At 46.3% G+C, this 15591-nt stretch overlaps 1 protein-coding gene across 1 annotated transcript in view; it reads left to right on the top strand.

The window, feature by feature from the left end:
* Positions 1–702: 702 nt before the first annotated feature.
* Positions 703–15591, top strand: part of CACNG7 (calcium voltage-gated channel auxiliary subunit gamma 7) — a 20770-nt gene continuing 5881 nt past the window's right edge. Inside the window, exons 1-4 of the mRNA XM_003801581.2 lie at positions 703–878; positions 3644–3868; positions 4417–4503; positions 4917–5057. Of these exons, the coding sequence (XP_003801629.1) occupies positions 3673–3868; positions 4417–4503; positions 4917–5057 (424 nt within the window). The 5' untranslated portion in view covers positions 703–878; positions 3644–3672. The remainder of the gene's footprint in view (positions 879–3643; positions 3869–4416; positions 4504–4916; positions 5058–15591) is intronic.

Raw genomic sequence — 15591 nt, 5'->3', positions numbered from 1 at the left:
CCCGGCTCAGCTCTGCGCCCGCCTGCTGCTCTGGGGACCCCGGCCCGGGACGCCCCTCCCGCTTCTCCAGCCGCCCAGACCCCAGGCTCCACCCAAGGCCTGGATAGAGCCCCAGTTCTCATCAGGGGACCCCCCCGGATTGTCCCTGCTGTCTCTCCTTCTCAGGGTCTCTCTCTCTCTCTCTCCTCTCTTCTCTCTGCCTCTGTCTCTTCTCCAAGCTCAAGGTCTCTGCATCTCAGCATCTCTCAGCCCAAGGCCTCCGAGCGTCTCTGTCTCTTTCTGTCTCTTTTTGGGTCTCTGACCTCTCCACTTCAGGGCCTCAGAATCTCTGAGCCTAGGTGGTGGTGGTGTGTGTGTGGTGGTGGGGGGTCCTAAACTCCGTCTTATCTCTCCTTTTCTCTCTCTTTGTCTCTCTGTCTTCTGCAGTCTGTAGACACGCGAGTCTCTGAATTTCTCAGTCTCAGGGTCTCCGTGTGACTATCTGCCCTGTCTCTCTTCGTGCCTTTGCGCCTCTCAGGCTCTCTGCCTCTGTTTCTATTCTCTCTCTCTCTCTCTCTCTCTGCCTCCCCCATCCTCAAGGCCCATCTCCCTCCCTCCCTGCATCGTTCCCCCTCCCTCTCCGCCCCTCCCCTCCTCCGCAGCAGCCAATGAGCGGCCGCCGGTCTCTGCTCCCGGCTCCCACCGCCGAGTGAGGCCGCGGGCGCGGGGGGTGGGGGGTGGGAGGTCGGGAGGGGCCGGGACGCCGGGCTCCGGGGCGGGGGCGGGGGGCGCGGGCACCGGCGACCCCGGTGGCGGCGGTAGCGGCCGGGGGAAGCCGCGGGGCCGGTCATGCGGCTGCGGGGCTCGCGGCCCGGAGCGTCCGCCCAGCCCTGAGCGAGGTGAGCGCGAAAGGAGGGTCCTAGAAGCAAAAGGGGGGAGACTCCGGAGCTGTCCACCAGCAGGGTTGGGGCGAAAAGGAGCCCGAATGGCTCCAGGGATGAGATCCTGGCGGGTCAGGATGCCCGAATTCGGCAGGCTATGGTGAATGGAGGGACATTTGGGCCTGGCCAATCCCGGAGGACGGGTCCGAGGGTCCCAAGAGTGGGGAAACTGTACTGTTAATGTGTGAGCCTCTGAGACAGTTGGCCCTAAGGAGGGTGAAGGCAGGGGTCTTGAGGAAGGCGGAGGATCTCGGCGGGTTAAGAGAAGGGTGAGTCTAGGAAGGGGTCTAGAAAGGGGGAATTACAGCCTCTCATGAGACTGAAGGGAAATGGAGTTTGGGCTGAGGACTTGAAGAATGGGACCTCGGGGATCCAGGTGCCTGAATCCAGGGGAGGCTCGGATAAAGAAGGACTAGAAGGAGGCTCCAGGCCTGGGGAGAGGGTCCCAAAGGAGGAAAGGCTGGAGAAAGAGATCTGGGCGGGCCCTTTCGAGTGAGGAGAAATTGGAGCAAGAGAGGAGGGGGTTTTAAATGGGGAAGTGAGAACAGTGAGAATGGGCAAGGTCCCAGCCAGGAGTTGGAGGGGCAAATGGGGGAAGCTGAGGTCAGCTATCTGGGACTAAAGCAGTCAGGGTGGCTAGGTTGAGCTGAGAGAGTTGAGAGAGGGGCTGGCTGCTGACGGTCAAGCCCGGAGCCACCTGGCGGGGGATGGGAGGAAAACCTCGCCGGATCGTTGAGAGACTCTTTATCCCTGAGCCCTCCAGAAAAAAGGGGTGTGTGTGTGTGCTCTGGATGCTGGGAGTGCAGGGTGGGAGGGATGGGGGTTGGGATAGGGGTTGCGAATGTCTCAGACTCCATGGTCCTCTATGGGGTGGGGCAGAGTTTTAAGGGTACAAGAATTCTGATTAAGAAAGATGGAGTTCTCCTGTCCTGATTGCATTATTGGGGAGTGTTTTAGGGGTCCCATATTTCATAGTTAAAATACCATCCCCACTGGTATTTGGGGATGTAGAGATCTCTGGTTGAAATGTGCTGAGGATCACAAGTTGAGTGCCCCAAATCATGGGATTGTACAGCTGGGGTAAAGTTCTTAAGGAGGGAGTGTGAGGTTGTGGATAAGGGTCCTTTGTTGTTGTTGTTGTTGCAGTTTTTGGCCGGGGCAGGGTTTGAACCCGCCACCTCTGGAATATGGGGCTGGCGCTCTACCCCTTGAGCCACAGGCGCCTCCCCAGATAAGGGTCCTTGAACTGAGGCTATCCCTAGTTGGAATCTCTGGGTTGCCGATTAGAATTTGGAATACCACAGCTATGAACTGGGGTTCTCTTGCTTGGAGGGTCCAGTGTCGGGGGGTCTAGGTTTGGTGTTGAATGTTGGAGAGGGCCTTTGATTGAAAGTCCTTGTCCAGAATCTCTGGTAGGAAGTTTAGGGGTCATACGATGGTGCCCTGGAATTTCTGAGTGGAGTTTTAGTTAGAGCACTGATTATTAGTTGGAAGGATGAGAGCTCCTTGTTTGACTGCAGTGCTCTCATTAGAATTCTGGGTAAGGTTGAATCCCAGCTCATGATTTTAATATTCTCGTGTCTCTAGTCAAGATCCTGGGTCCAGGTCTCTGGGTCCCAATGTTCAGTGTTTCAGCAGCCTGTGAAAGAGTCCTAGCAGTCTGGGTTCAGGTGCCTGTCTAGGGAGGATGGAATTAGGGTTCTGGAACTTGGACATGGGTTGTGATCTCGGATTGGGGTGTCAAATTGAGGTCAAGGCACAAGATCAAAGTTAGAAATCATAAGCCAAGTTCTTGGTATTAGAATTAGGTGTAAGGGTCAAGTTCTAAGTTCAAGAGTCTGAACTGGGGGTGGGGTGGGGAGCCTCTGCTCAAGAAGGCTTAGATAGGCCTGCCATGGGTCTGAGGCCAGGGTATGGGTTCATGAAACCTGGTCAGTGACACACTTTGGAGATTTGTGGCTGCAGTTCAGAGATGGGGTCCAAAGGGAAGGTATCGGGGTGCCAAGCGATAGCATGGAGCTTGGCTTGGGTAGCAAGGTTAGAGTTTCTGGACAGGTCATGTTGTATAGCATCCTATGCCCAAACCTAATAATGTGGTTCCAGGTATCTAGGTCCTAGCATAAGAGTTGAAATTATAGATTCTTGTTGGAGTCTAGTGTTCACAGCTGGGGGCTTCAATCCAGGCAGAGTCAGGGTTACCAGGTCCTACAGTTGAAGCTGTTGATCAACCTTATAATTTCTGAGTCATCAGCCCAGGCTCTATGTCAGGGGTTCTGGTGGGATCTGATTTCTAAGGTTAGCATCTCAGGGGAGGATATGAGGTTAGATTTGAGTGGGCCTGATTCTGGGACTAAAAGTCTAGATCAGAATTTCTGATATTTGGGGCCTATGTTTAGATATATGGTTAGAGTCAGGATTCAATTTCTGGGTCTGAGCTGAAGGTTATAGTTGGAAATCTTATCCCAGGGTTGAGGATGTGGGTCCAGAGCCAAAGCAAAGGTAGCAGGTGTGGGAAGCCCACTTCAGAGGTTGAAGGTCAACAGTTGGTATCTCTAGTCAGAGTCCAGGCCTGTGGTCATGAGTCAGCCCACAGAGGTCAAATGTGAAAGAGTTTGCTTTTGGAGTGAGTATCCTGGCAAGGGTCCAGCATCCTGGGTTGATCTATGGAGCTGGGACTCTGAATAGTCCATCAGGGCTTTCCATTGTAGCCTCTGGTCCCACAGGCCCCGCAGGGCGCCCCCCGCCTCTGAGGATGAGTCACTGCAGCAGTCGTGCCCTGACCCTGCTGAGCAGTGTGTTTGGTGCGTGTGGCCTGCTCCTCGTGGGCATCGCGGTCAGCACTGACTACTGGCTGTACATGGAGGAGGGCACAGTGTTGCCACAGAACCAGACCACGGAGGTGAAGATGGCCCTGCACGCTGGCCTCTGGCGTGTCTGCTTCTTTGCAGGTAAAGCAGTTTCCTGCCCTCCATTCCACTATTTTTGTCTTGGTGGGACCAGAGCATCCTTATCCACAGAGACTCCCTGGGTTCCAGAAATCCAGAAACTTAACATGTTTTTCTCCTGGAAGGTCAAATTTATACTAGGAGTGCCAAAGTCTAGTTCTTTATTCCCTGGATCCAGAAGCGCTATGCTCTGACAAACTCCAGGTTCCTAAACCCCCTAGGAACTCTGGAGTCCTCCCTGAGAATCAGTAGTCTCAGTTCAGAAAAAAAGAATTCATGCCTCCAGCGACCACCAAGACCTCTGTCCTCTCCAGTGATCCAGGAGTCTGGTCCACAGCCCTCTCTTTGCTTAGGGTCCAGGGTCCAGCCCTCTCCTCCTCTATCCAGGGGTCTCTAGAGAGCTCACAAGAGGAGCTGAGACCTCCTGGCCTTAGGCTTGGAATTCTCGTCCCCAGGTCCTCCCCCCACCCCCACTATCCTGCCTGTCCCTGAAAGCCTCTCTAGAGCTTAGGACCCTCTCATCCAGCCCGGCCTTTTTATGTTCCCCTCAGGTCGGGAGAAGGGTCGCTGTGTGGCTTCGGAATATTTTCTTGAACCAGAGATCAACTTGGTGACGGAAAACACGGAGAATATTCTGAGTGAGGGGATGTGGGGGCGCCTAGACAACAAGGAAGCAAAACGGCATCACGAGTCTTGGGAGAAAGGGCAGGACCAGGGAATAGGGTGGAAAGGGATAGAGTGGAAGCTTGAGAGAAGGCAGGCGGTTAGGTATGGAGAAGTGGGAAGAAATGAGAGGCTTGGAAGAGCCGGGTCTGGGTGGTAGGGAGGATTCAGCAGGAAGGGGAGGGGCTCAATCCAAGGAGGTGGGGCCTGAGTGAAGGGGTGGGGCCATCAGTGGAATTATCTGAGAAAGGGGACGAGTTAGTGGGAAAGGGGAGGAACCAAACCGAGAGGCAAGAAGTGGTGGAATCAGAGAGGTCAAGGGAATGGGGTCAGTGTAGTGCTGGAGAGTCCCCCTCACCTCCTGCTTCTCCTCGTCCCCTTCCCCCAGAGACAGTGCGCACAGCCACCCCCTTCCCCATGGTCAGTCTCTTCCTCGTATTCACGGCCTTCGTCATCAGCAACATCGGCCACATCCGCCCACAGAGGACCATCTTGGCCTTCGTTTCTGGCATCTTCTTCATCCTATCGGGTGAGCCCAAGGAAAGAACTTATGGTCTGGGGGACTGTTTCAAGTTTCAAGAATCTGTGATCTCTCTTCCACTTAGCCACTTCCTTGCTGTGTGACCTGGGAGGAATTGCAGACCCTCTCTGAGTCCTACTTTCCTTCTCCGTGAAATGGAGATATCAGTGTCCATTACACAACTTTGTTTAGAGGAAGAAATCATAGCAAATGCTTATTGGGTGCTAATTAGGTACCAGGCTCTGTTCTGATACAACCACCCTATGAGGTAAATACTATTAATAGCCCCATTTTGCAGATATGGAAACAAACACTCAGAGAGCGATGAAGTCATTTGCTCAGGGCCATACAACTAGTGAGAGGCAGAGCTGGGAATCAAACTCACGCAATTCGCCTCCAGAAGCTGTATTTTTAACTGCTTCTGATATTTTAGCAATTAACAGTTTACAAGGCTCTTTATTTTCTGTAACATCTTATTTAATTTTTTTTCAAATAAACAGAGAAGTCAAAAGAATTTTGTAGCGAACCCCCATGTACCCACTACTTAGAGTCAACCATTAATGTATCACCAGACTTCCATTACTCTGAATACGTCCATCTGTCTGTATTTCATAACCACCCGTCAGTCCATCTTATTTTTCGGATGCATCTCAAAGTAAGTTTCAGACATCAGGACACTTTACCCTAAATACATCACTATGCATGTCATTAGCTTGAGTTCAATGTTTGTTTACAGGGTGTTTTTTTTTTTTTTTCACTCTCTGTCTCTTTTGAGGTACAAGGCACTTCTGCATGTGTGATTTCACACTTATCTCATAACTTCTCCAACTGGGAGTTATTGTTAGCACCTGCTTGATAAAATGGGGGTACTGAGGCCCAGAATTGTGTAGTAAGTTGCCCAAGATACCAGCATAAACTGATGCTACAGGCCCTGAGTATCCAGAGTTCTGGTAGAGTTTTTTTTCTGGATGTTACCCTCTATCGCATTTCAGCTCAGTCCAACCCAACCCAGCTTAGCTCAGCTCAACCTAAATCAACACAGCTCAAACACATTTAAATCCTTCCAGTCAGCTCAACTAACCCCAGCTGATTCTGGCTTTGTTCTTCGATTCAATTCAAATTAATTCAACATAATTTAATTAAACTCAAATCAGGCCCTTGTAATTCAGTTGGTACTTCATGAACAAACCCCACTATATGTCTCATCTCCATTCTGTCCCCTGGGGCCTGCACTTGGCTCCCTCCTTCCAGTCTACTGTGCAAATATTGAAGCGGGATCTTCAAATATCCCCTCCTCCTCCAGTCTCTTCCCTGCTCCTCATCCAGCTTCCTCCAGGTTAAACCTCCCCCATGCCTTTAACCTAACCTGATGAGACCTTTTTCAGGGAAACAAGGGTGCAATCTCCGTGCAAACTTGAATCACGGAATGTGGAGCCAGACACTGAGCTAAAATAAGACATGTAGAATATCACAATCCCAGAGTGTTGGAGCAGAAAGGTCTCATCATTTTCAGATGGAAAAATAGTGGCCTAGAGAGAAAAGTGGGGCAAAATTAGGTAGCATAGGGATTTTTATTCAACCCGCCCAAAACTTGATAAGGAAAGTTTCATTGCTCACGGTAAGAAACAACACAGCTAGTCAATGTCTGTGGAACTGGAATGAGAAGCTAGGGTATTGTGATTCCAAAACCCATGCTGAGATCAACACTGCACCAAGAACTGACTGCCCGGGGTCAGGCTGATGGTAATGGTACAAGAGGGCTGGAAGTCAGCTCTCTGATGTAACAAGATAGAGTAATTTGGAAGAAATTGAATCTGCTGCCTTAAGCTCATTTCATAGACTATGACCTATGCACTTGACCCCACAGTATCCAGTCATGTGCTGTCAAGCTTGTGGAGGATAGTGACACATGTTATGAACTTAGAAAGATCTGGGTACAAATCCTACCACTATCACTGACTCAGTGTGTGACCTACAGCCAGCCTTTGTGCAGTTGGTGAGAAGACAAATCTTGGTCAGCAGTCAGCAAACTTCTGCTTAGGACCAGATGGTAAATATTTTAGGTTTCGCAAGACACAGGGTCTCTGATACAGCTATGCAATTCTGCCTTTACACAACTTGGCTGTTGTTTCAAGAGCTGTTAGGTATAACCAGTAGGAGCATCTATGTTCTAGGAATGTTTTATTTCTGGACCTTGAAATTTGAATTCAATGTAATTTTCATGTATATGAAATATTGTTTTTCTTTTGGTTTTCTTTTTCTCACCATTTTAAAAGATAAAAGTGGGCAGCGCCTGTAGCTCAGTGGGTAGATCTCTGGCCACATACACCCAGGCTGGTGGGTTGAAACTTGGCCTGTGCCAGCTAAATAGCAATGACAACTGCAACAAAAAGTGGGGTGTTGTGGTGGACGCATGTAGTCCCAGCTACTTGGGAGGCTGAGGCAAGAGAATCGCTTAAGCCCAGGAGTTGGTGGTTGCTATGAGCTGTGACGCCATGACACTATACCAAGGGTGACATAGTGAGACTCTTTATTTAATAAATAAATAAGTAAATAAAATAAAATAAAATAAAATAAAAAGGTTAAAAACTATGCTTATCTTATAAACCATGCAAAGCTGGTAGTGGGCTGAAATAGATGGAAAGAGGGTCTGAACCAGTACCTGGGCTGTAAGAGTAAGTATTCAACATGTAATAGTTTGAAATAAATTAGTAGTAACAGTAGTACCTGCAATAGTAGTAGTGGTAGTGACACCCAGCTTTACTGAGTGCCAGGGTGGTCCAGGCAGTCGTAAGTACTTTACATATATGAAGCTATTTATTTTTCTTCTCCCTATAAGGTAGGTACCATTAATATCTCCATTTTACCACTGAGGAAATAGTTGTGGTCAGGGGTTAAGTTGTTCAGTAGAGGAGGTAAGATTCCAACCCAGGCTCCTCCCCATGGCAGTACACTGCCCCACCAACATTACAAATTACAAGAGAAGGAGATTTAATAGGAGAGGTTAAGGATGGAAAAATTAGCAATACTCAGATCATGGAATGTGATGACCTGGTCCAACTACCTCATGTTCCCAATGAGGAAACAAAGGCAGTGAGAGTGACAGAGACAGACAGGAGTTGCCATAGGTCATGTCACTGGTGGAATTGGCATTGGATTCTAGAGAAAGGGGTGTGAGGGTTGGAGCAGGGGAGTGATAAGGACAAAACTGGGCATTAAACATCTCTTAGGGACCTGTGTTGGGGACAGACTAAAGGGCGAGAGACTAGACATGGGCAAACTGGGAAGAAGCCTGGGGCATGGTCCAGGCAATAGAAGATGAGGTCTGTGGTTTGGCTGGAGATGTGAGAAAAAGGGGATTGGACAGCCACGTGAGAGAGAAGAATCAATAGAACCAGATGATGACCGGATATAGCTGGCAAGAGACTTGGGGAGGAAGCTAGAGTGACATTGATTTTCTTTTTCCAGGCCACAAGAGGCATGCCCATGTGTGCCCCATATTAACCCCTGATCCTCAGTGTGATCTGCTAATTCACTCAGTCATGGGACATCCTGCATACCAGGCCCTGTCCTTGGATGTGAAGACATAAATGAACCTCAAACAAAAGCCCAAATATAGTAAATCACAGAATAGCCTCCAATGACATGTCAATGAAAGCTTTTCACATAGGCTGAAATCCCTACAATAAATCCCCACTGCAATTACAACATGACCAAGCTCCTCACTCTCGGCTGCAAGGTCTTTTATGATTTGGCTACTGCTCAGGTCTCTGACCTCATCTCTAACTCATGAACACTCTCTGCATTGCTTATAACTTCAGCCACTCTGGCCTCATTCTTCTCCTTGAAAATGCTAATCTCTGCCTCATGTCAGGACTTTAACAGTCATTATTCCTCCCTGCTTGGAAGTCTCTACCCTCTGATTTTTCATAGGGCTCACACGTTTTCCTCTTTGATACCTAATGTTGCCTTTCCCCCACTGTACTATTCATCACATCCCCCAGTTCATACTTTTTTCATAGTGCTTATTGCCATTGTCATCTTATTTGTTTTGTGTCTCCTTCTACAAGAATATAAACTCCACAAGCGTAGGGACCTCTTCAAACGTGTTTATATTTGCATCGGTGGGGTCTAGAATAGTTGCTTATACAAAGTAGTCACTAAAGTATTTGTAAAGTGAATGAGTGTAGAATAGATGACTGACAGCCTGGTGTATCTTGAGAAAAGGAAGGTGTGTTAACCCGAGGTAGCTGCATAGTATAGGGGGGGTGGGAGTAAGCAGGGAGGGCGTCCAAGAAGAGGTAACATCTAAGTTGATACTAAAAGAGTGAGGAGGAAATTCTCAAGTGAAGAACAAAATATGTTAAGGCCTTATAAAGCATCTAAGACAGAGGCGGATATGAGTGCAACTCTCCATGGTCCTGAAATTTTATTGTTCTAAAGGCAGGTGGGTTCCATTCAATTTGGACTGTGGATAATTCTTGCCTACTGCGCTTTAAGAATCACAAAGCAGATGTAGTTGAGGAAGTGGGAGGCAAGTAAGAGAGTTGGGTTGCAGAGATAGAAAGGAGGAGGGGAGGGAGAACAAGAGTACAGGAGAGAAAGGGAAAAGAAGGTTATTTTTGGAAAACCAGAGCCAATGTTAAATGGCCAGGAAGGAAAAGGAATGACAATGACTTATTAAAAAGAAAAAAGCAAGTCAGGTGTGGTAGTGTGTTGTGTGCTTATGGTCTCAGGGACTCTTAGACACTGAGCTAGGAGGATGCATGAGGCCAGGGGTTCAAGGCCAGCCTGAGCGGTATAGCCAGACCTTGTCTTAAAAGAAAGAAAGAGAGAAAAAGAGAAAGGAAGAAAGGAAAAAGAAAGAAGCCTGCAATCCTAGCACTGTGAGGGGCAGAGGCAAGAGGATCCATTGAGCTCAGGAGTTCTAGACCAGCCTGAGCCAGAGTAAGACCCTGTCTCTACTAAATATAGAAAAATTAGCTGGGCATTGTGGTGGGTGCCTGTACTGTAGTCCCAGCTATTCAGGAGGCTGAGGCAGAAGGATTGCTTGAGCCCAGGAGTTTGAGGTTGCTGTAACCTAGGCTGAGGCCATGGCACTCTAATCTGGGTGACAGATTGAGACTCTGTCTCAGAAAAAAAAAAAAAAAGGGAAAGAAACAATATCTCTTTTTCATTAAAAATGTTTGTTTTCTTCTCATCCCACCATGGTTCTGACTCTGCTTATGGAGAACATTAGTTATTTAGAGCCATAACATGAAACATGGGCTTTATGTCTAGGGCTGGAATGAAGGGTGAGGAAGAAGTAGTCAGCAGGAACCAGACCACAGAGAGCTTGGATGTCAGGCTGGAGAATGGATACATTCTCCTGTGGAGAGCCAAGGAGAGAGCCAAGCAGAGAGCCAAGAAGTTTTGAGCAGGGAGAGGCAGAGTCTGCTGTGGGTTTTAGAATGATAGACAAGGATTTTGGAGCACTGGGATAGGCACAGAAGATAAGGTCTAAGCTGCGGTAAAGGATCTATAAATGCAAAAAGGGGGTTGGACTTATGACAGATTCAGGAAGTAACATGGACATGAGTTGATCATTTTCAAGTGGCCATTCTTGATGGATGAGGGGGGAGAGAGGGAGAGAAATCAAGCTGACTCCTCTGCATTTGAGTGAGTGAATCCCTGAGCAAGTGTGGTTTCTGGACATCCCTAGGTAGCCCTTTCTTATAAACCTGCCCATATTTCAAGGCCTGTCTCAGCTATATCACCATGTAAAACTTGATGGTCTCTCTTTTCTTGAGTCTCAAAATTATGGAATACTAGAAGTTGAAAATGTTATGGAAGTTCAGAGCAAGAGAAGGGTAATTCTTGGAAGAGAGAGAGGCATGGTGGCATTTAGAATAGATGAGCTCTTCTAGACGTCCCAGCTCTATGGCAAATCTATTTGTCCATCCAACTAATATTTATTATGTGCTGGATACTGTGCTAGCTGCTAGAAGTGCACTAGTGGACAAGGTGGACTAGTTTCTAGCATCCTGGTGTTCCTAGCATTCTAGTGGGGGTGGAAGAGAGAGAATCAAAAGTAATGAATAGAGAATATAATGTTACTAATTATAACGTGGTGATAGGTGCTACAAAGAAAAATAACACAAGTTAGGGAAAAGAGTGATGGAGAAGTCCTTACTGTATTCCATCCACCTGAATCATTCAAATGTTACAAATGTTTGGATTTATTTTCTTCCTCTCTCTCTTCATCCTTTTCTCCCTCTTTTAGACACACTACACTCATATTTTTTTTGGCTTTACCATTTGAACATAAATTGTGGGTGTCATAATAGTTTCCTCTAAAAGGAAAATGGTAGTATGCATCTTTTAAGAATAAGAACATTCTACGTAAGTACAACAGCACTACCAGACCTAGTAATTTTACCATAAGTCTGTTGTATAATTTAATCCCTTTTTAAACTGTTGCAGTTGTTTCAAGTATGTCTTTTATGGCTTTCCTCCCAGAACCAGGATTCAGTCTATGGCAATATATGGCATTTGGTTAATAAGTCTATTTTATTTATTTATTTATTTATTTGAAGCAGTCTCACTATGTCATCCTTAGTAGAGTGCCGTGGCGTCACAGCTCACAACAACCTTAAACTTTTAGGCTAAAGTGATTCTCTCAGCCTCTCAAATAGCTGGGACTATAGGTGCCCGCCACAACACCTGACTAATTTTGTTGTTGTCATTGTCATTGTTGTTTAGCAGGCCCAGGCCGAGTTCAAACCCACCAGCCCCAGTGCACGTGGCTAACGTCCTAACCACTGAGCTACAGGCGCTTAGCCAGCCTATTTTATTTTAGTATGGATGTATGTATGTATTTAAAGACAAAGTCTCACTGTGTAACCCTGGATAAAGTGCACTGGAGTCATCAGCTAACTGCAACCTTGAATTTGTGGGCTCTACTAATCCTCCTGCCTCATCCTCCCACATACCTGGGACTGCAGGTGCACACCACAATGCCTGGCTAAATTTTTTTCCCTGTTTTTGGTAGAGACAAGGTCTCATTTTTGCTCAGGCTGGTCTTGAACTTCTGAGCTCAAGCCATCCTCCTGCCTGAGACTTCGAGAGTTCTAGGATAGGTGCTTCTAGCTGTATAAAGTTTGAACCCACCGTGCCTGGCCAATAAGTCTCTTTTAGTCTAGACAAGTTCCCCCACTATTTTTTTCACAGCACTTCCTTTTAAAATATATCTCACTGCAGTGGCTCAAGTCTCTAATCCCAGGACTTTGGGGGGAGGGCAAAGTGGAGGATGGCTTAAGGCTAGAAGTTTGAGACCAGTCTGGACAACATAGGAAGACCCCATCCCCGAAAAAAAAAAAAAAAACTCAGCTGGGTGTGGTGGTGTACACTTCTATCTACTTGAGAGGCTGAGGCAGGAGGATCACTTGAGCCTGGGAGTTTGAGGCTGCAGCGAGCTGTGATCATCCATGCTGTACTCCATGCTGTTCTCTCTCTCTCTCTCTCTCTTTCTCTGTGACTGGATCTTGCTCATGGATGACAGAGCAAGATCTTATCGTGGGGGCTGGGAGAAGAGAGAGAGAGAGAGAGAGAGAAAAGAAAAAGAAATTTAAAAATCTTATTATAAAAAAGAGAGAACAAATACTATAATGAAATCCACACATCCTTCACTCAGTTCCAACAATTACCAACATATGGTGAATCTTTTTCTAGCTATATTGCCATGCCCCCTTCTGCATTTAGTATGTTATTTTAAAGCCAGTCTCAGGAATCAACTAATTTTATTCACAAATATTTCAGTGTATCACTGCATTACAAGTTCTCTTTTATTTAATATAACCATAATGCCATTATCAAGCCCAAACAAATAAGAACGATTGCTTAATATCATATTTAGTTAGCGATTGCTCTTCCCCATTGGTTTCATAAATGCCTTTTTATAGTTAGTTTGTTGCAAATCTAGATCCAAATTCCACATGGGCATTTAGTTGATATATCTCTGAAGCCTCTTTTAGTCTAAAATAGTCCCTCTTCTATTTTCTCCTTGCCATTTACTTTTTGGAGAAATCTGGTCTTTTGTTGTATAGAATTCTCACATTCTGGAGTTTTCCAATTGCATTCTCGTTTTGTGGTTTACTATGTTCATCCAGTCTTGTGGTTTTTTGTAAATGAAGATCTAAAAAGAAGCTTAGATGGATCCAGGTTTTTTGTGTGTGTGTTTGGCAAGAACCCTTCAGAGATAGGTGGTGCTGTTTACATCCTGCTGTATTTACAAGATCAGGAGATGTGCAGCCTGGTCATTGGTCACTGGTTCAGATGTTGGCAGTTTGGTCCATGTCTTCATCCTCCTGAAGACCTTATGATATTCTGTATAGTAGCCCCCATCCTGGATCTGTTTCATTGTTTCTTTTCCTTGTATTTTCTGTAACCTAAAAGTTATCTCTAGAATAGAGGCTTGATTACCTTCAGGTTGAATATCATTGGCAAAACCCTCCAAATTGGCAAGTTGGAGGTGCTGCCTTGGTGTGCTTTGTATCACAGCACTGCAGGTAGCAAACTATGCCAGGCTGTCCTGCTGGGAGCTGTATAAAGTTTGAACCCTTAGTAAAGGTGATGTCCATTAAGTGCGCCACCAAAAAGAGAAGCTTTTCCTTTTACAAGGAATAAGTAATTTGCAGGATAACACTTTGGTACCTTGAAAAAAATCCTATTTAGAGATACCCATTTTTATTTTAAACAAACTTTTCATTTGAACAAGGTTTTTTATTGAGACAGCATCTCACCATGTCACCCTTGGTAGAGTGTCATGGCATCACAGCTCACAGCACCCTCCAACTCCTGGGTTCAAGAGATTCTCCTGCCTCTGCCTCCCAAGTAGCTGGGACTACAGGTGCCCACCACAACACCTGGCTGTTTTTTGGTTGCAGCTGTCATTGTTGTTTGGCAGGTCTGGGCTGGATACGAACCCTTCACCTTAGGTGTATGTGGCTGGCACCTTAGCCACTTGAGCCAAAGGCACCGAGCCTGGCTATTTTTTCTTTGTTGCAGTTGATTAGCTAGCCCAGGCTGGGTTCGAACCTGCCACCCTCAGTCCATGAGGTTGGTGCCGCAAGCGCTGTGCTACAGGCACCAAGGCTGAAAAAGGTTATTTTTAAACCACAGAAAAGTTGCAAAAATAACACAATGGACTAAAATTTCCTTCACTAGAACCAGTTTTGTTGTTATTGCTAATGAGTTGGTTTGTTTTTGAAATAATCTCACTCTATTGCTCTGGATAGAGTACTGCGGAGGCATCATAGCTCACAGCAACCTCAAACTCCTGGGCTTAAGCAATCCTCTTGCCTCAGTTTCCTGAGTAGCTGAGACTACAGGTGCCTGGCTAGTTTTTCTATTTTTAGTAGAGATGGGGTCTCACTTTTGCTCAGCTGGTCTCCAGCTCCTGAGCTCAAGTCATCTTCCCACCTCCATCTCCCACAGTGCTAGGATTACAGGTGTGAACCATCACACCTGGCCAGAGACTAGTTTTTTCTTTGTTTCTTTTTTTTTTTTTTAACATTTTGCCACATTTGCCTTTCTCTTACTCTCTTTCTATATTTATGTGTGTACACATGTGTTATACAGGGTGGCCATAAAGTTCATGTGCAATTTTAAATAGTATGCAATTTTTAATTGCACACGAACTTTACAGACACCCTGTATATACATAATACATACCTGTGTGTACACACAAGTATACATATATTATACATATGCATGCCCATAAAACATACACACACACACATATATGGGATTGCTTGAATATAAGCTTCAAACACCTCACCCCTAAATACTTCAGCATGTACCTCTTAAGAACAAGAGCACTCTCTTGTGTAACCACAGCACCATCATCACAGTCAGGAAGTTTAACGTTTATGTGATACCATAGCTAATGCACAGTCCTTACTCAGCATTCCACCGATGGCTTCAACACTGTCTTTTATTGTCACTTTTTCCCCATTCAGGTTCCAATCTAAGATCACGCTTTGCGTTTCTCTATTGTGTCTCTGTAGTCCCCTTTTATCTTTTTATATAGTTCCTCCACTCTGTTTTTTTTCTTCTTTCTGTCTTTCATGTTGATGTTTTTGAAGAGTACAGCCAGTGGTGGCGTAGAATGTCCCAGGGCGTCCTCAGGAGTGGATTCAGGTTACACAGTCTCAGCAGGAACACTACATAAATGAAGCAGTGGCTTGCTCAGCCTCTCTTCCCAGCAGCCACGTGTAGTGAGTCTGCCCTGTTATTGTTGATATCAGCTTCTACCGCGTGGTTCAGGTGGTACATGTATCTCCCAGGTTCTTTTGCGATAAAGGAGGCTTTTATTCTCTTTGCAATTAATAGATATTCTATGGGGAAATTCTTTCATCCAATGATTTTATATCCCCTGGTGATTTTTTTTTTTTTTGAGACAGAGTCCCTCAGTAGAGTGTGGTCACAGCTTACGGCAACCTCAAACTCTTGGGCTCAAGTGATCATTTTGCCTCAGCCTCCCAAGTAGCTGGGACTACAGGAA

This window comes from Otolemur garnettii, unplaced genomic scaffold (assembly GCF_000181295.1).
Source record: "Otolemur garnettii isolate 467f Iridium unplaced genomic scaffold, OtoGar3 scaffold00212, whole genome shotgun sequence".
Taxonomy (NCBI): Eukaryota; Metazoa; Chordata; class Mammalia; order Primates; family Galagidae; genus Otolemur; species Otolemur garnettii.
Note: the sequence above shows the minus strand (reverse complement) of the source record. Positions and strands in the feature narration are given on the sequence as shown.